The 18,555-nt window shown below is 54.3% G+C and overlaps 2 protein-coding genes across 4 annotated transcripts; both read right to left on the reverse strand.

Annotated features, from left to right (window-relative positions):
- Window positions 1-6,080: 6,080 nt before the first annotated feature.
- On the reverse strand, window positions 6,081-8,062 carry LOC138730210 (uncharacterized). The gene is made up of 7 exons (XM_069875156.1): window positions 7,889-8,062; window positions 7,423-7,479; window positions 7,147-7,240; window positions 6,879-7,053; window positions 6,716-6,818; window positions 6,244-6,337; window positions 6,081-6,099 (listed from the first exon to the last, which is right to left on the reverse strand). The coding sequence occupies exons 1-6, from the start codon at window positions 8,012-8,014 to the stop codon at window positions 6,248-6,250; spliced, it is 645 nt and encodes a 214-aa protein (XP_069731257.1). The 5' UTR covers window positions 8,015-8,062; the 3' UTR covers window positions 6,081-6,099; window positions 6,244-6,247.
- Window positions 8,063-10,248: 2,186 nt separating this feature from the next.
- On the reverse strand, window positions 10,249-17,748 carry MEAF6 (MYST/Esa1 associated factor 6). Of its 3 annotated transcripts, none has more exons than XR_011339005.1 (8): window positions 17,613-17,748; window positions 17,407-17,522; window positions 16,579-16,666; window positions 16,076-16,121; window positions 15,219-15,411; window positions 12,192-12,249; window positions 11,521-11,554; window positions 10,249-11,063 (listed from the first exon to the last, which is right to left on the reverse strand). XR_011339005.1 is itself a non-coding variant. In XM_069875400.1 (8 exons), the coding sequence occupies exons 1-8, from the start codon at window positions 17,706-17,708 to the stop codon at window positions 11,055-11,057; spliced, it is 612 nt and encodes a 203-aa protein (XP_069731501.1). In that variant the 5' UTR covers window positions 17,709-17,748; the 3' UTR covers window positions 10,249-11,054. The 3 variants fall into 3 exon arrangements, 2 of the variants coding, with proteins under 2 accessions (XP_069731501.1, XP_069731502.1); XM_069875400.1 differs by lacking the exon at window positions 12,192-12,249 and adding an exon at window positions 12,354-12,383; XM_069875401.1 differs by lacking the exon at window positions 12,192-12,249.
- Between the last annotated feature and the right edge of the window lie 807 nt (window positions 17,749-18,555).

An 18,555-nucleotide genomic window follows, 5' to 3' on the forward strand; every position in this document is an offset into this window, starting at 1 on the left:
AACCAGAACCATAGCAGGGTTGGGTGTCTCGGGCGCCGGAGGAGATTCCACAGTTAACACGAATTATTCCAGTTCAAATGGCCCCTTCCAGTCTGGAAATAGAGACATATTTTATCCAGTTATGTAGCACATCTGCACCAGATGATGTGCATGAGAACATATGTCAACTGTGACATCAAGACTCTGCTGAAAGCTTTGTTCTGGGAAGGAAATGCAGTAGAAATATCAATGCTAGCCTTGCTGTAGAAGGACCTTCCCCTCCCACTTGCAGGACTGCGTGTCCTTATCTGCCTGGTTAAATAACATTATGGTTTTATTCAGATTTGTGCTCTTACTTTAATACAGAGCAGTGGTTGTTTTAGTTAATCAAAACCAAGGACAGCGAGTGCTCCCGGAGATAGAGTTGTGCTTCAAAGAACAAAGCTGACAGCTGAGCCTCACAGCCTGAAAGGTCATTGATTGCTGTGGGAGAGGAACCCTCCCTGAAGGGACAGGGAGCTCGTGTGGCATCCTATGTATAGGATGGCTCAGCTTTGGCTGGGGTGTCAACCCATTAATTGAAGTCACAGACTGGATCACACCTAACCTGACTTTTGCTGTTTGTAGTGGTGTCTGTAGCTGAAAACTGCTGCAGGATTTCCAGTAAAACACCCTAATAGATAAATTTAGTTTTGCAGGATGTGTAGATGTTGAGGGGGGATGTTTCTTTTTGTTTCTGTCAAACTGGCCTGATAAAACTAAAGGAATCGGCACAGATTCCTTACCATAATCATTAAGGGAAGAGCTGGTGGTGCCTTAGGTTGGCCATGATAAGTTTTCTCTTGCAGTGACAGTCCTGGTGACATGCAGAGCCAGGAGGACCAGTCCCTAACATAGACCTGGTCTAACTTATTCCCTCAAACTACTGCTGTGAATGCTGCCCTGCCACCCAGGAAACCCTGTGGAAATCCAGCCGCTGCTGCTCCAAATTCTCATTCTCCAATCTGTGTGTGTGAACCTGCTAAGCCTGGACCGTCTGCATTCAAATGTAAGCACTGCTGCTTTCTTGTGAGCTCAGAGATCATGGGGAATGGCAACTGGAACTGTCACCGTTGCATATTTCCCCTTGTGCTGCTGCACAATCGTCTGCACTGAGTCAGAGGAGCTGCCTCCTTGTGCTGGGGCCATGGAATTTTCAAGACGCGTCCTGTGGCTCACCGCTTCCTTGGGGTGCAGCGGCGGGGAGGACCTTTGTGTTTGCACGGTGTTTCTTACCCTTCTAAAACATGTCAGAGCTGCGTGCCCGCTTGCTGAACTAAAGGAGGTCACACGCAGGCAGCCTGCTGAAGTTTCCTGTGTTCAGCAGGGTTGCCTGCATCCTGTAAGCCTCGTGCAGTTGGTAGAGCATCGTGCTGAGCTTCATGGCAGGCTGGATCCTCTCTGAGCACCCAACAGGGTGAGGAATTGCTGTGTTCTCCTTGACAAGGGCAGTGGAGCTGCCAGGCTGAGCTGGAGAATGAGATGCAAGAGGCTCCTGAGAAGTGTCAGGGTACAACCTTGGGGGAGAGGAGAATTGCTGAGAGAATCCAGAGCTGGTTTTGTTGGACAGTGGGGGCCAAAAGGAGCTGGTTGAATCGTAGAATGGTTTGAGTTGGAAGGGACCTCAAAGCCCACCCAGTTCAACCCCCCTGCGATGGGCAGGGACACCTCCCACAGGGTCAGGTTGCTGCAAGCCCCATCCAACCATCATCCATCCTGATCATGGTGGATGCGTCCTTCTTGAAAGCACAAGGTGGTGTAAAGAAAACTGAGGAGAAGGGGTCAGGGTGGGGAAAACTCTTGTGATGTGAAAGTGAGGAGGCTGAGTTGGGGGTGTCTGCAAAGAGGAATCCATCAGCATGGTCTAGGGGGTTGAGAAGTCTCTACCTTCTGATTTGTGCTAAAATAGATGGAAAAGGCAATAAATATCATTCGTTGCACAACAAAAGGGTGAGCAAGTGGAGAAGAGCCGTCCTTCAGAATCAGCACTGTAGGAGAGCTCGATTTTTGTTATTTTAAGCATCGATACTCAAAAAAGGGAAGGAAGAAATGGGAAACTGTGCTGTGGCAGAGGTCAGGGTAGGGGAGTGCTGGATTCTGCTCTCTCCATCCCCTGTGCAAGGCGCCCTGGGCGATGGATACAGCCACCAGCCCAGCGGGGAGCGAGCACTGGGTCCCCTCCAGCTCTCCAGACTCTCCTGCTGCCTCCTGCCCTTCGCTGAACTTCCCCTTGAACCCATCTGGTCCCCTCCCCGTGGGGGTTTTCCAGGATGTGGTGAGCTCAGCTCTAACATTTAGAGGCATTTCCAGAGGCTGGAATCTGATCCAAGGCTCCTGCATGAACCGTGGGAAAGGGGCAGCGATGCTATGGAAGGGGTGTCAGTGGGGGCTGTGACGATGCCACCAGGGCAGGAGCCTCACCAGGTTCAGCATCAAAGCGCTGGTTTTACCCAGCTCTGAGGCTGCAGGGCTGCTTCTCTCCCTGCAGAAAGGAAGAGGAAGCGGAGTCCTGAGCCCAGCAGCAGCTCTGGGTGCAGAGGCCATGGGGGTGCAGTCACACCAGGAGAGAAACGCAGGAAGCAAGTAACTGTATGGGGTAAATGTCTCACCAAAGGGAACAGAAAGGTGCCAGGGCTGGAGAGGGTCTAGGTCATAGACTCATAGAAGGGTTGGGGTGGAAGGGACGTCAAAGCCCATCCAGTCCCACCCCTGCCATGGGCAGGGACACCTCCCACTGGATCAGGGGCTCCAAGCCCCATCCAGCCTGGCCTTGAACCCCTCCAGGGATGGGGCAGCCACCCCTGCTCTGGGCAACCTGGGCCAGGGCCTCCCCACCCTCACAGCAAAACATTTCTTCCTAAGATCTCATCTCCATCTCCCCTCTTTCAGCTCAAAACTGTTCCCCTTTGTCCCATCCCTGCCCTCCCTGATCAAGAGCCCCTTCCCAGCTTCCCTGGAGCCCCTTTCAGCACTGAAGCTGCTCTAAGGTCTCCGTGGAGCCTTCTCCAGGCTGTGTAAGCTCAACTCTCTCAGCCTGTCCTCAACCAGGAGGTTCTCCAGCCCTCAGACCATCTCCGTGGCCTCCTCTGGACTTGCTCCTACAGCTCCATGTCCTCCCTGTGCTGAGGGCTCCAGAGCTGAACGCAGGGCTCCAGGTGAGGTGTCACCAGAGCGGAGCAGAGGGGCAGAATCCCCTCCCTTGCCCTGCTGGTCCCACTGCTTCGGATGAAGTCCAGGACACAACCCAGGACGCAACCGGCTTTCTGGGCTGCAAGAGTGAATTGCAGCTCACGTTAGAGCCAGCTCCTGCTGGAGGGAAGGAAAGCCAAGAGGCTGGGGTTGGCACAGCAATTCTGGGCTGCCACCACGACACCATCGCCGCTCACCCTCTGGCTGTGTATTTTTCAGTTCCCTGGTCAGCAGCCTTCCCTGATGCCATGGGGTTTAGACCCTGAATGCCCCCTGAGGGCTGAGGTTTCTCCCATGGCAATTTTCCCCTTCAGGGGTTGCAGGAGGGCAGCAGAAACGCTTTCTTGCTGTCTGGGTTTCTCCTGGAGCAGCCTGCCCCGAGCAAAGCCAGCTCAGCCCTCCCAGCAGAGCCAGGAGGGAGAAGCAGCCCTGAGCTTCCCCGCGGCCCTCAAGGCCCACATTGCACAAATGTTTTGGAGTTCATACAGCGTCGGGTTGAGCAATAGGTCAGGATTTGCATGGCGTGTTGGCCTGGGGGAAAGGTTTCCACAGCCTGCGAGGCAGCTCTTGCCTCACTCGGCGAGGTGGGAGTGCTGCAGCGGGGCTGCCCACCCGCAAGTTGTGCTGGGGAATGCAGCAATGCGGCTCCATTTCACCTTCCACCTCCTGAACCCTGGCAGATTGGGGCTGGCGGGGGGTTTCCAGCTCTCTGAAGAGCTGAGCTGGGGCTGCAGCCGGGCCAGGAGGTTGTCGCATCGCTGCGGAGTTGCCGTCCCACATCACTGATGCTGCTGCGATTCCTGCAGGAGAAGGGATGAGCAGGTTGGGGCTGGGGTTTTGCCCTGGCAGGAGCGTCTCATTGGCAGGATCTGATTTATTTTGGTAGTTCTAAGCGGCACGGGGCTGTTCCACAGTGCAGGGGCCAGGTCGGCGCAGAATGAGTCAGGCTGCTGTTATTTGCATTGCATCATTTCCCTGCCCGTGCGGGGTGTTGCATGGGCACGTTGGGAGGAACATTCCCTGCTTCGCTGTAGGAGCTTGAGCTCAGCCCCTGCACCCCCTCAACTCCTCAGAGTGGGTGTAAAGACCACATTTGGTTCTATAGGGATGGTTTCCATGCGCTCTCCAGGGCCCAGGGGACAGCAACAGTGCTGGGAGCACAGCAGCTGCTCTGCAGCGTCGTGGGGTTAATTCCCAAGCAGCATCACCCAAGTCTGCCTGGTGCTGGCAATAAAACCAGGACAAAAGTATTCCCACAAAAGCCTTAGGGCTGGATGCCACTTCTCAGGGCTGTGGGCAACGAGGAGCAGGGTCACTGACCCTCAGCTGTGGGTCAGGGGGGATCTCTGTGCTCAGCCCAAGTGAAAACTGCAGCCCAGAGTGAGCACCAGCTGGAGAGAATCATGGAATGGTTTGGGTTGAAAGGGACCCCAAATCCCATCCAGTTCCACCGGGCAGGGACACCTCCCTCTGGATCAGGTTGCTCAAAGCCCCATCCGACCTGGCCTTGAGCACCTCCAGGGATGGGGAATTACGGTTTCCCCTGGTCTGTCCCCAAGGAAGGTGCCTGCACAGGGGACCAAGACATCTGCTCTGCCTGGGGAGCAAGGAGCCAGCGATCAGAGTTTGTGCAGCAGTTTGTTCCCTACGTGGAACGTGGTGTGTGTCCGTGGTGGCATCACCGTGCAGATCCCCTGGATGAGCAGCTGCCTCCTCTCAGGCTCTGCGAGAGCGAGCTGCTTCGCTCCCCTTCTACCTGGCTCTTGCTGGCAACCATGAAGCATCAGACGCTTGCGGGGTCCCCCTGCCAAGGGTGTCGGCAGCCGAGGGTGGCAGAGAGCGCGGTGCCAGGACCTGCGGGGAAGGGCTGTGCGCCCGGGGCCAGCGAGACGTGCTCTGAGCGGTGGGAACGGCGACGGAAAAAGAGTTTGCCCATCGCTTGGCAAGGAGCGGCTGGTTTGCATAGCCTTTTCGCAAGGCAGGATTAGCTCCCGAGTGGGAAGCGCTGCTGCCCCGCTCCCCTTGGCAGCAGGGAACACTTCCCTGACTGAGTCACTTCTGCGGCCAAGCCCTCAGCTGCCACAGGCTGGGGACCGGTGCCCTCTCTTGGCTTTGCACCCCTTTCCCCAGCTGCAGCAAGGTCAGTGCAGCGTGGTGGTGGCTCAGCCCGTGCATGGAAAGACCAAGCAACGCATCCAAGTGGGAAGTGGGTGCCTGTATTTTGCAGCAGAAGAGCTGGAAGAGAGGAAACCAGGGCAGGGTGGGCTGGGGCACAGGGCAGCCAAGCCCCTCTGCACCTTGTGCAGGAGCTGGAGGCTGGTCCTGCTGCCCTCCTGGGTTGGGGAAGGCGCCGTGCCCTCTTCCAGCCCCCCTGGCCGCTTCTTCTCCCTTTGCTGGGCTCGGGGATGGCAGACCCAACGTGGCACAGGAGAGGAAGAGGTGGTGTTTCCTCAGGTGGCTTCGTGTGGTCGCTGCAGCTTGGTCCCTGCTGGCACTCGCATGGCACAGCATCCCTGGCTGAGCCCTTCTCTGAGGACACTCCAGGAGAGCTGATCCCCCTCTAAGTGCTCGCAGGGAGCCAGCTGAGAGTTGCAACACCTGCAGAGCAGTGGATGGAGGAGACTTATCTGGCCAACGAGGAAATAAAACAGGCCAGCAGTTGGGTTTTGCAATCTAGCCCTGGCCCCCTTGCCTCGTGTGTGCAGGGGGACCGGCAGCGACCTTTCTCCTCACCCTTGAAGCTCCCACCACGTTGCAACGGATCAGGAAGATGCTCCTTGCTGGTCTCCAGTGGAGGGAACCATCCCAGGGTACAGTCAGCCCCGGAGGGGGCCCTGGGCAGCACTGGAGGCAGAGGCTCGTCCAGAGCTGCTTCCCTGCTGGTTCCTACTTCTGGGAAACAGGCAGGGCTGGACAGGATGGGGCAAGACCCAGATAGAGGCACAGACAGGGACACAACTGCGACCGCACCATCCTGTCATGCCAGGGCAGGGAGGGACATGCTGCTCCCTCCCCTCTCCCCAACACCCTGCTTACTCCATCACTTTTTTTGTCTGTCATGGAACCACTGGTCCCCAACGGCTGCCTGGGCACGGGGCTGGCTGCTGGGGGGGCTCCATCCACTCGCATCCTTTAAGAGAGCAAAAGGGCGACAGGGGGAAAGCGACGGCCAGAGCTCTGCCAGGTGCTCCCAGTGGTAACTGGTGGAGGACTGGGAGCTGCAACCCAGCTCAGTGGCAAAAGCAGAGCCTGGGCAGCAGCTCCATGTGAGCCTGGGGCCGGGAGCTGCTACGGCAGAACCCCTGCACTGCTGTCGCTTCTTGGAGGAGCAGTTGCGCTCGGCTCCTTGCCCAGCATCCCTCGCCTGCCCCAGCTCCCTCTCCTCCCGTTACCTCCCCGGGAGATGGTGGGTTCCCCGTGCACAGCTCAGCACGTTGCCCCATCCCAGGTTTGGGTGTAGGCACCAGGTTCCCCCCTCCCTGACCCTCTCTACGTCCCCAGCTCCTACCTGCAGGGCTCTCTCCTTCGCTCCCACTGGCACTTTCATCCTCCTCTTCCCTTGGCAGCTCGGGGCTGTCGATGCTGTCCCAGCGCCACGGCCGTTCCTGCAACTGGGATGGGGATGAGGATCTGGGTACCAGAGGGGACCAGGGACCCCATGGGGGACTCACCCGCTGGCGCAAACTTTGCTGCTCCTGCAGAATCTCCAGGAACCGGCTGCTCCACAGCAGCTTCTCGGCACCCAGCTCGGTGCAGAGGAAGCGAACATCAGCCTCCAGTGCCTCCAGTCTTCCCAGCACGGCCTCGATGGTGTCACCTCGCTGCTGCTGCTGCTCCACCGCTGCCCTGGCACCACAGCTCTGCTCTTGCCAATGCCCCATGACACCCATCCTGCCCCGCTTCTGCTCTGGGGACACCCCCATCGCGCTGGGGACCCACCTGCCTGCCCTGAGTCCAGCGCAGAACTGGAGTCTCCGTCCTCCTCACTCCCCTCGCTGCTGTTTTCCAGCCTCAGCCGCAGCGCCCTGCCAAGCTGAAAGCCAGCGTGGGCTGACACATCCAGGGACAACCAAGCCTGGGGGGTCCCCAGCACCGACTGTGACCAGCAGAGCTGCTGTGCTGGACCCTGGGGACCTACAGCCTGGCTCAGCCATGTCCTGGGGCATCGGAGCTCTCCAGAGCCCCCACGGCACGGGGACGCAGTGGGAGAGTTACCTCCTCGGTGGCCTGGAAGGCGCCGTCCCAGCAGCTCTTGTAGCAGATCAGTAGGAACTGAGGGCGAGGATGGTGGCCACGGGGTGAGAGCAGTGGGTGCAACGGGACATGGTTTAGTGTTTGATGGGAATGGTTGGACACGATGATCCGGTGGGTCTCTTCCAACCTGGTGATTCTATGATAACCACCTTGGAGGATTCATAGCCTGGAGCGATGTCCCCATGGCTCTCGGTGGACAGAACCATCCAGTGCCTCCAGCCAAGAGCCAACCCCCAAGGACGACAGTCCCGATCCCTCCGTCCTGATGCTGGATGGGGTGGTGGCATCTCCCAAACCACAGCCCCCAGTGCCACCAGTCCAGAGCGCTGGCAGCATCCCTCCCCACGCCCTGAGCCCCAGTGTGGGACACACACTGCGTTTGGAGCCAACGCAAAGACCCCAGGGGAAGGGACTCAGCGGTACCAACCCACACCAGCTTCCAGAGCCACCGCAGCCCCCGGATCGCCATCCCGGAGAGTGACAGGAGCCACCAGCACCCAGCACGCAGGAGCTGCCTCCAGCTGGGCACCGGCTGGGCACGCTGCCTGCCCATGGTGACCCTGAGGAGCAGGAGGAGGAGCGGTGATGTACCCGCGCCCAGCTCACCCGCTGGTACTGCCGTACATCGGCATCCAGCCCTTTTTGCCAAGGGAGGGTGAGCATCTGAGGGGCCAGAGTCCAGCTGAGGGCAACGTCTGTGTCCTCTCCCCAGCTCTGCCCCCCCTTACCTGGCAATGCCCACGCACGGAGCCCTCCCCGGGGCAGCCGCAGCCCCTCCTGCCTGGTCTCAGCTCTCGGCCACTTGCTTGGGCTCAAACCTAATCCTCTTGGTGACGAAGCTGAGCAGGGGATTAGTGTTCCTCCTGCTCTACCTCTGCTGGCCATAAGGACCATTGCTGCTCTGCCAGCCCTCAGATCTGCTCAGGATTCATCTCCTGCAAGCAATTCTTGTCATTTACCTTCAACAGCTACTTTTAGTCTTCATTACGGGTAACAGCCTGTGCAGCTCCCGCACTCCTGAGTCCATGGCCAGGCACAGGCTATCCTGGGGATCTTTAGTCACTCAGGCTGGTTAGGAAGAAAAATAGAAGCGTTCAGAAATAAAATAGATATTAGAGGCAAAACTGTAAGAGCTGGACTCCAGCATCCACCTCACGACACTCTTGCAGCTGACAGAGCTAATGTTCCCCAAGTGAAGTCCTGCATCCAGCTCTGGAGTCCTCAGGACAGGAAGGATGTGGATATGTCAGAGTGAGTCCAGAGACCACGAAGATGATCCAAGGACAAGCTGAGAGAGTTGGGGTTGTTCAGCCTGGGGAGGAGAAGGCTGTGGGGAGACCTTAAAGCAGCTTCCAGTAGGGAAAGGGGCTCCAGGAAAGCTGGGGAGGGGCTCTGGATTAAGGAGTGCAGGGATAGGACAAGAGGGAATGGTTTTCAGCTGGAAGAGGGGAGATTGAGATGAGATCTTAGGAGAAACGTTTTACTGGTCTGCAGGCTCTGGGAGGGAAGAGCTGTGTATCAGCAGCACTGGGTTCCTTTAACTGCAAACCAAGCGTTTGCTGTTTAGCTTTCTGATCAATGCTGCTGCCATCAGGCACTGCCCTCAGCAGAACAGACTGTCCCCGTCCCTCAGCGACAGACGCTGCCGGAGGCTGGAGAGGTTGCATTTTCCCCTTGTCCCCACAGCACCCCTAACGTGTTATCGCAGGGAAAGCAGAGCTGGCTGACGCTTTGCCACAAAGACACGCCCGTACAACGCAGGACTCTGAGCTCCATGAGCCCTTTGCTGTGTCTCTGCAGGCAAATGTTCCAGCCGAAACGGTGCAGCAGCTTTCCTCGAGGTCGAAGAGCTGCAGCAAGGACTGTTACCTTCTGAAGTTCAGGCGCTCTTGCAATCCTTGCTTTGAAACGGCAGCAGTAGTGGTCGAAAAGCTGCTTTTGTACCAAAGCCAAGTCATCAAAAACCATCAGTGAGGGCTTCTCTTTTTGAGAACTTTGGAAAAGCAAGGCCTTTCAGGAGTTTATGCTGTTTCCTAGATCTTTCGCACACGCACACCCCTCGTATTTAACCTCTGCAACTTAAATCACAAAGAAGTAGGGCAGGTTTAGAGCTCTCCCACTAAGCCCTCACATCCCGACACCCCCTGTGGATAAGCAGCTGCCAGCCCCCGAGAGCACTCGCTCTGCTGCGGGATAAGCCAGCTCCCTCCCTGAACAAAGAAGGAACTGCCTTGATCCCTAAACCAGACACTAGAACAAGGGAGAACTTCACTCCTCCACTTTTGCCTTTGCTCTCAGGTATCATTCTGCACCGACTGGGTTGTCTAGAGGGAAAGCAGAGCACCCTCTCCATTGGTGACGTTTAAACAGACACAAATGTACCCCAGCACCAGTAACAAACACAACTGAGAAGAGCAAAGCCTATTTTAACATCAGCAGTTGATATTGTGACCTGGGTGCTGCGAAAAGCACCTAACACTCACCCCTCCGCATCCGCTTCCAGTGGCTCACCCTTTATCTGCAGGCATCGTGCCAGTATCAGCAAGAACCGACTTCCATCCAAGTCCTACCTTGAAGCGGGATTAGTTGAACACAGCTGGAGATTAGTGCCTGGCAACCCTTGCAAGTACTCAATGTTATGTCTACCAGAGGGAAGCAAGCACAAAGGAAACCTCCTGAGGGTCAGGAGAGAAGGAACAGTGGGATAATTCCAGCGAAGCCCTCATAAAGCAGAGAATCAAAAGCACCGAGAGTCAAATTTTGGACTGAACAAAACATGAGAAGAGAGACAAACATTGAACTTTTATTGTTTATGTACAAATGACAGAGGTTTTTATTAAAAAGAGAATCCACCTAACCTCAAAGACAGCAAAGAGCAAGGTGACTCTGAGCTCCAGCCTGCCCTGCATCTAAAAGCACTGTAGAAATCTTAGGGGATGGTGTTTAAAATTCAAGTTAGAGAAAAAAAGGTTAACCCCCTTCTTCTCTGCTTGAGTAAGAATCAAAATGAGCTGTTCCACAAAATGAAGAACCTTCCACTCTAATGGATTAAAACAAAGAAACCAAAAGTCAATTTGTTAACGATACACCTTGGTTTTAAAAAAAACCAACAAAACAACAACCAAGAACATAACCAACAACAAAAAAAAAACCCAAAACAAAGCTACAAAGCTAAGTATCAGCCACAAAAGTAATCTAAGCCTTACAACACGGCTGGGACACACTGAATCATAGCTCGGTTCCAGTGGAAAAAGAAACCCTTCTCCATGGGTTTGCAGATGACAGGGGCGGCGGCAGCGAAATCAGCCAATTTTAGGAAGTTCCCGACAGAGGTGGAAGCACAGAACAGTCAGGAATCGAGGACTATTACTACTACTACACCTTAAGTCTTCCTGTAACTCAGGCGATTTAAAAACGATGCAAAGTACATGGTCCAAGGTTTCTCCCCCCATTGAAGTTCTTTAGAGCGAGTCGCTCCCGCATCTGCAGACACTTTTCCAGGGAGCTGCCATCGCCCTCGTTCACTCGACTGGCTTTTTTCTCAGTGGGGATTCACGCAGACCTAAATCCCAGGAGCATCAGCACTGATGAGTCTAGTAGTCCTGCAGAGAAAGGAAAGGATGGGAATGTTAAGACCTTCCTACCTTCAATTCTGCTTGCAGAGCCGGGGTTCTCAGTCTCCTCTCATTTCTACACGCCATTAGTCGCAGGCAAAATACAAAAGAGATTTTTTTTCTTGTATCTAAACATTCAAAAGAAAGGATCCTTCATGAACGCATCCACCAAAACCCAGTGCTTTTCATGTTCCAGATGATGACAAGATAGTAGGACACACAACAGTTTTGTTCATATGAAATGCACAAGGTTTAAGTGTGACCAGGCTTCTGAACGAGCTCACCTGGGCTTGTTTACTGCTTATTTCATATTGTGATACTCCTCAACCACAAAAATAAGGTCTTAAATTACAGCAGAGAGAGGCTTTTTACGATTAGGAGTCAGTCAGCCACTCAAGTCTACAGAGGAGCAACGAAAATAGTGACAGAGCACTATGATACTTACGGCTCTTGGCTTTTTGTTTAACTTGAGATCAATCCTGTGGTTGGAAAGACAAGAGAAACGTCCATTTCAATATATTAAACCAACACTAGAGTTCAAAGCACCAGCTACTGCATATGGCACAGGCTACAACAAAGACTATTTGGTTAATTCAATCCACATTCTCAATTCGGCTGAGCCAAATCACTGTCCCAGTGTTACTGGGCAAGAGAGCAGCAAAGAGACGGAGAGTGGATTCTTTATTATTTGCCAAAATGCATATTCCGTCCACTCAAAACACGAGTTAATTAAGGTTTGTAATCAAAAACACAGGGAAGTTAGGCAGCATAAAGAAATCAGGTTAAATACGCATGCTCTATGTTAATTTGTTAGACGTGTAACTATGCCAGAGGTAATTATGCAGACATAGTGGTAATGGTTATTTACTCAAAATACAGACAGGAGTGCAAGATGACAGGGATTACATGAGTCAAAGGTACTGAGTTCATTACATTTTTTCCAGAAGGAAATATCCAAGTCTACACTAAATCTCCTTAAGAAGCAAAGCCGGAAGAATCAAGTTTTTACACTAAGTTTTTTAAGTTTAAAAGTTTATCTATTTAAAAAATGAAATAGAAAGGTAAAGGAGAGTGAAGTTAATTTAATTTTGCTGAAGTTATTAAATAAAATGTTACCTCCATCACGCTTTTCTGTTTTTAAAAAAAACTTCCCAGCCTAACCTAATATACATACCTACAATTAAACAGATAAACTATGGGTTAGAAAGGTCTCAAAAGGCACATTGGTGTCTACACACTAACAACACAGCACAAGTACTAATTCAAGTCAAAACTTACTCAAAGTCATAATCAAACATGCCAGACGGGCTGAGGGGCAGCATTTGAAAGGAAGAAAGCAATAGAAATTAATATACTAACGAATTAAATCAATTAGTTGATTAGCCACCCTAGCGAGATTACTGAAAAAAAATGAAGTAAAATAAAATAAAGAATAAAGCCAGCGTTCAAATGCCATAAAGTTTGTAAGATATCTTAACCAGAATTGGGCATGAAAAAAGCACTCCAGATTCAGCAATCCAGAGTCCCCCTCCCCAACTGGATTTCTGGGAAAAAGAGGTGTTAGAACAGAGGCAGAGTGCTTTTTACAGAGGGAATTTTAGGTGCTGAAGGAGGAAGCTATCAGATATTTGAGAGCGCACGCTAGCTCCCAGGCAGAGAGGAAAATGGATCTGCTTGCAAATTGACCGGAGCAGGGGCTCCGTCTGGATTGTTAAAGCAAAGCAGAGCTCGTTCAGGCAGAAGGGGAGACACGGAGCCAGGTGGGAAACTCTCACACGCACACACAGCCCTTCACGCTCACTCCCGCGTGCACTCAGCCACGGCTGAGGACAGCCTGGTGCCACCCCAGCCCTCGTCCCCAGAACAGTCCTGCCCCAAGCTAACACCAGGGCTTGTTTGAAAGGACTTGTCCTCACATCAGCTCCTTGCAGCATTGGATTTTTAAGAGGAAACAGCACTGCTTCCTCTTGAAGTATTTTTTTAGCCGTGAAAATCGCTGCGCACGAGAAAATCATCATCTTGACCTTCCTGTGGTCTCCAAGGGCACGGACGATGACTTCAACAAAGACAGTGGAACTTGCATCAACTCCTGGTTGGAACCGTTTGAGGCAAACTGCCTGCTCACACCAGTTCTGCCCAGTCTGAACTCAACCTCCCCGCTGCTCCCACTGGCAGGTGAAGCAGAGAACTGAGTGGAGTCAGAGCACCTCCAGGTTGCCTGGTCCCAGCACCTCCCAGCTCCTCAGGAACCCACAGGGATGCTGGCAAGTGGAAAAGCTTCTGGACGAAACCCAAACACTAGTATTGCTTTATATTTGTGTCTCTCTCTCGTTCCTTGACACCAGAGAGATAGACATGGAGCACTCAGGGCTGCTGGGCATTTCTGAGCACTCGGCTTTACTTCCAGCAGGCTGGGACTGGTTTGTCATTCAGGTTTTCTTTAACTTAGATACACTGGAAAATCGTTTGCTCTTTTCTGCTAAAACTTAGGGGGTGGCCAATAACAGCATTCACAGTTTTGACAGCATTTTTATTGCAGATGAACTTAATTCTCTTCTTTTTTATCTATCTGGCCATGCTAAACATTAAGAATTGCCATACCAGATCGGACCAGGGCTCCTCATGTCCAACATGCATCAACTGCATCAGCTGAAGGGAAGGAGAAGAAGCCCCAGAGCAAAACAACCTGGCAGTTTCTTCCTAACTCCCGTTGCTAAAACTGGGCTTGGGTAATGGAGCAAAAGGATTTATATTATTGACAGCAGTTTACTGCACTCACTGCCTCCGCATTGCATGGGTCTGCTGTCCAGGCAAAGGCTTTTTTTTTTGTTTGAAATAGCAATTTTTGAAGCTATACTTCAGCTTTACTGGTTGTTTCTCTGAACTCGGTCACAATGTAGTTTCTTGTGTTATTCCTGAACTTCTTTCCAATCATCTACAGGCAAAAAACAGGTCTGAATTGCTTTGGATTCCCAGCTCACGAGGAACCCAAGGGACATCCAGCACTTTAGGATGTTGGAGGAAAATTCTGAGCTAAGAATTAACACCACACTAATGTCTCAAAACCTAACGAAGGAGAAAAATCATTAAACATTTTTCAGGCACTGTACCTACCTCCACATCTCCCAAACCAACGTGCCCCAACCACCTTTGGGAATTTCGACCACTTGTCCTTTTAAACGTGTAGGATGGTCCCTAAAAAAGGAAAGCCCATCCCCACACAAAGCCAACAAGCTCCAAGTTAGCAAGAACACTTGATTTGTAAAAGCTCCTTTAGTTCTAACAATCTTTAGGTGCCAGTTCTGGCAACTATGTCCAGAGAGGTGCGGTTCTGCACTGTCTCCACTTTCCAAGAGCAGGGATTTCCAGGTTTATCTCCCTTATCAGGGCACTGTCACCCTCTGGAGAAACCCATGGGCCAGCTGTGCCAAGGGGCAGGTTCTGCTGGCCCAGAGGGAGCAGCGCTGCGAGGCAGAGAGTTCATTTCACGCTGCTCCACGCCAGAGGGGAGCCCCATAAGATGCAGAACAGGGCATCTAAAAATAACCACAAAAAGTTCAGGAAATCTTGGCTTCACATGTGTTTCAGGTCAGTTTAAAACAAACACTCTAAGGGTAACAGGACAAAGCAACTCTTCTACAGCATCATCAAAAAAGACCCAGTTTGGGACACGGCAGCTGCAAGGGCTTGGAGTAGAAATCTTAGTGATGATGCTGAGAGCGTCCACAACCCCAAAACATTCTGATCTGCTTTTTCTTCCTCCTCCTTCACAGAAAGTACAGAAGCACTGACATTTCTATCTTACTTGGTTCCACAGAAACCAAGAAGGAAGCACAGGAGGCCAGGACTGCAGTCCTGCTAGTGGGAAGGCAGACGGCTTCATCCTCCTGGACAGCCAGGAGAGCTGAAAAAGCCTGTGTTGACAACGTGTTTAAATTCCTCGGCGTGCTGTCCCCTCCATGATACAACAGGCCCTGGCAGACACTACAGGATGCACACAAGTGAAAACCAGAGAAATGACCCAAGCAAAGGACCTGAGCTGCCCATTCTTCTGACGAGTGACTCACGCCTTTCACATAACACAGTAAATCCAGCAACATGTAACAGTTCAGCAGGCACGAGAAGGCCGCTGGCACCACTAACCTGTGTCGATTTTTGTTCTTTCGTTTTTTGTGGCTGCTGTGGTGGCTCCCAGAAGAAGTGGAGGAAGCAGCTTTCTGGGGTTTCACCCCCTGCACAGACCCATCCAGCTCTTCAGCGTCCTCCTGGTTGGGCTCATTCTCCTGATTGTGAAAGTCTGGAGAAGTGTCACTCTCCGTGCCACTGCCTGGCTCCCCTAAATGGGACAAAGACAGATAAGGGGAGCAGTTACCTTCCCGCAGCCCAGGCAAAGCCCTGCCTGGTGGAAGCAACCCCAGCAGCAGCCAACGGGGCAGCAGAGTGGTGCCGAGCCACCCCGCACCAAGAGGGAAAGAAGAGAACCTGAAAAACACCCCAACGTTTGGACTGGATGATCTGAGAAGTCTTCTCCAACCTTAATGATTCTATGATTCAACCGAAGCACGCAAGAATCGCGTTTGATTTGGTACTGAATACAAAAACATGTTTAAAACTCCCAAACAGTGGCTGCCCCCAACTTGTATCTGACTGATGGACGCAAGCAGACATGAAGCTTCAGCTCCTTGGACCTCTAAAGAGCACTAAAAGCATTGAAATAAGTTTTATGCACAACAAACCCTTGCTGAGCATAAACGTTTACTCGAGAAAGGAAGCTCAGCGTTACCATCGTTTCTCCCAGTGCCACTTTGGTGACTTGTGCAGCCAAAGATCATGCTGGGAGCACTTGGGAGTCGGACAAGGAGAAGAAGCCAAAGGTCCCTGGATGGGGAGTGCTGCTGAGGAGCCACCAGCACGGATCCACACAGCTGGAGACAGAGCTGAACGGTGGGAAGAAGCATAGATCTTCCCAAATTCTGAGAGATGTAGAAGAAGTGACTTACGCTTCTCAATGAGCTGGTCCTGAACTCCAGCCAACGCACTGACCGCCTGGAAAACCAAAAGGGATGCTCGTTTGCTTACTGCTTATTAATTTCCTCAGCGCTTTCCAAATGCTCAAACCCCCAGGGATGACCACACAGAGACACAGCAGGTCTTTGCCTCACAGAGCCAACGACCCAGCACGAAACAGCAGAAGGGGGTTAGGAGCAACAGGAAAAAAACACGGATGGCAGTGACAAGCGTGTGGCACGAATGGCTCTTGGCTGCGGTTCCCCTTCACCGCTCTGAGCATGAGGAAAAGGGTTTCTGAGAGAGGCTGCAAGAGAGGAGTGATGATGTCCAGGTCAGGGGAGACAGGTAAGAAGTTTAAATGGAAAACGGGTCCTGCAGGAGCCCTGGAAACCGCCACGGTAGCAAGGAGCACCAAGGGACAAGGCCAGGGATGTGGATGGGATGGGGACACAGATGGAGCTGGAATGAGGATGGGGATCAGTCTAGCACTCACCGCTGCCGAGGTGACCGAGGACTTGCTGAAGAGCCGCTCTGCCTCCTTGAACTTGCGGTTCCTCCGGTCGTTTTTGCTGTTGGAGTTCCTGAAACAGAGAGAAACAACGTGACGGGGGCCTGGCAGGCTGGGCAGGGGCAGGGCCGAGGGGCATGAGCAGAGCGGGTAGGGCAGGAGCAAAACCGGAGCAGGGGCAGGAGCAGAAGCAGGAGCAGGCAGGACAGGGACAGGAGCAGGCAGGACAGGGACAGGAGCAGAAAGCAGGGACAGGCAAAGGCTGGCAGGGGCAAAACAGGAGCAAAGCAGAGCAGGAGTGAGGGACAGGAGCAGGGACAGAGGCAGGCAGATGCAGGCTGGGGCAGGGGCAAAATAGGATGGGGCAGGGAGGGCAGGGGCAGGCAAAGGGGCAGGCAAAGATGAACAGGGATAGGGGCAGGGGCAAAAGAGGAATGGACAGGGATGGGGGCAGGGGTAAAAGAGGAATGGACAGGGATGGGGGCAGGGGCAAAAGAGGAATCGACAGGGATGGGGGCAGGGGTAAAAGAGGAATGGACAGGGATAGGGGCAGGGGCAAAAGAGGAATGGACAGGGATGGGGGCAGGGGTAAAAGAGGAGCAGGCAGGGCAGGGGCAAAATAGGAGAGAGCAGGGCATGGGCACGGGTAGGGGCAAAACAGGAGTGGGAATGGATGGGACAGAGGCAAAATAGGAGGGGGAACGGGCAGAAACAGAGGCAGGGGGAGGAAGAGGGACAGGGACAGCGGCAAAATAGAAGGGAGAAGGGGCAGGGAAAGGCAGGCCGGGGCGGGAGGGGCAGGGCAGGTCTCACTTCTGGTTGGTGAGGTAGCGGTCCCAGCCGCGGATGATGTTGCCGTACATCTGCGTGTCCTCCAGGTAGCTGCCCTCGAAGGCGTAGATCTGCCGCTCCAGGTTGGCCAGCGTCTCCTGCGGCACAGGCAGCGCATGGAGGGCCCGGCCCGCCCCCCCCGGCCGCCGCCGCCCCCGCCCGCTCCCCCCGCCGCCCCCGCCGCTCACCGCCAGCTCCTGCTTGCGCTTCACCAGCTCCGCCAGCTCCCGCCGCGTGTCCGGGATCTGCGGGGGGCCCCCGGCCTTGGCGTGCAGCGCGGCCATGGCGGAGCGGCCCGGGGCTCGGCGGCGACCGCGGGGGCAGCGCCGAGCGCGCTTCCGGCTCCGAGCTCCGCCCCCGCCCCCCGAGCTTCCGGTTCCGCCCGCGCCCGGCGGCTTCGAGGGTTCCGGGGCTCCGCGGGTTCCGCGACTCCGAGACCTCCGCAAGCCCCAGCTCCGCCTGCGCTCCGAGCTCCGAACCCCCAGCTCCGAGGGCCCCCAGCCCTGGGCCCCCAGCTCCGGGCCCTCAACTCCGAGCTCCGAACGCCCCCAGCTCTGAACCCCCAGCTCCGAGTGCCCCCAGCTCTGTGTGCCCCCAGGCCTGCGACCCCAGCTCCAAACCTCCAGCTCCAAGCACCCCCAGCTCCAAGTGCCCCCAGCTCCAAAGCCCCAGCTCTTAGTGTCCCCAGCTCCATGTGCCTCCAGCTCCAAGCACCCCCAGCTCCATGTGCCCCCAGCTCCGAGTGTTGCCAGCTCCATGTGGCCCCAGCTCTGAACCTCCAGCTCCAAGCACCCCCAGCTCCAAACCTCGAGCTCCAAACCCCCAGCTCCAAGCATTCCCAGCTCCAAACCTCCAGCTCCAAGCACCCCCAGCTCCGAGTGCCCCCAGCTCCAAGCACCCCTAGCCTCACATCCCTAGCTCTGCACCCCCGACTCTGAAACCTCCCCAACCCTCAGCTCTGAGCTCCGCGCACCCCTAGCTCCATCTGCAACCCCAGCTCCACGCTCCAGCTCCGAGCTCTGCGTGCCCCCGGCTCCAAACCCCCGGCTCCAAGCACCCCTAGCCCTGTGCCCCCAGCTCCGAGCTTCACGCCCCAGCCCTGTCTGCACCCCCAACCCCGCAATCTCAGCT

Source organism: Phaenicophaeus curvirostris, chromosome 23 (genome assembly GCF_032191515.1).
Source record: "Phaenicophaeus curvirostris isolate KB17595 chromosome 23, BPBGC_Pcur_1.0, whole genome shotgun sequence".
Taxonomy (NCBI): Eukaryota; Metazoa; Chordata; class Aves; order Cuculiformes; family Cuculidae; genus Phaenicophaeus; species Phaenicophaeus curvirostris.

Excerpts from the sequence above, each read along its gene's own strand:
- MEAF6 (XM_069875400.1), bottom strand. The coding sequence starts at position 17,708 with ATGGCCGCGCTGCACGCCAAGGCCGGGGGCCCCCCGCAGATCCCGGAC. Across the intron at positions 16,122-16,578 it reads CCTCGGTCACCTCGGCAGCG|GCGGTCAGTGCGTTGGCTGG; the intron begins GTGAGTGCTAGA and ends TTGGTTTTCCAG. Across the intron at positions 11,555-12,353 it reads ATGTTTGATTATGACTTTGA|GATTGATCTCAAGTTAAACA; the intron begins GTAAGTTTTGAC and ends TTCCAACCACAG.
- LOC138730210 (XM_069875156.1), bottom strand. The coding sequence starts at position 8,014 with ATGGGCAGGCAGCGTGCCCAGCCGGTGCCCAGCTGGAGGCAGCTCCTG. Across the intron at positions 7,054-7,146 it reads GCTGGACTCAGGGCAGGCAG|GGCAGCGGTGGAGCAGCAGC; the intron begins GTGGGTCCCCAG and ends CTGTGGTGCCAG. Across the intron at positions 6,338-6,715 it reads CGAAGGAGAGAGCCCTGCAG|GATGCGAGTGGATGGAGCCC; the intron begins GTAGGAGCTGGG and ends GCTCTCTTAAAG.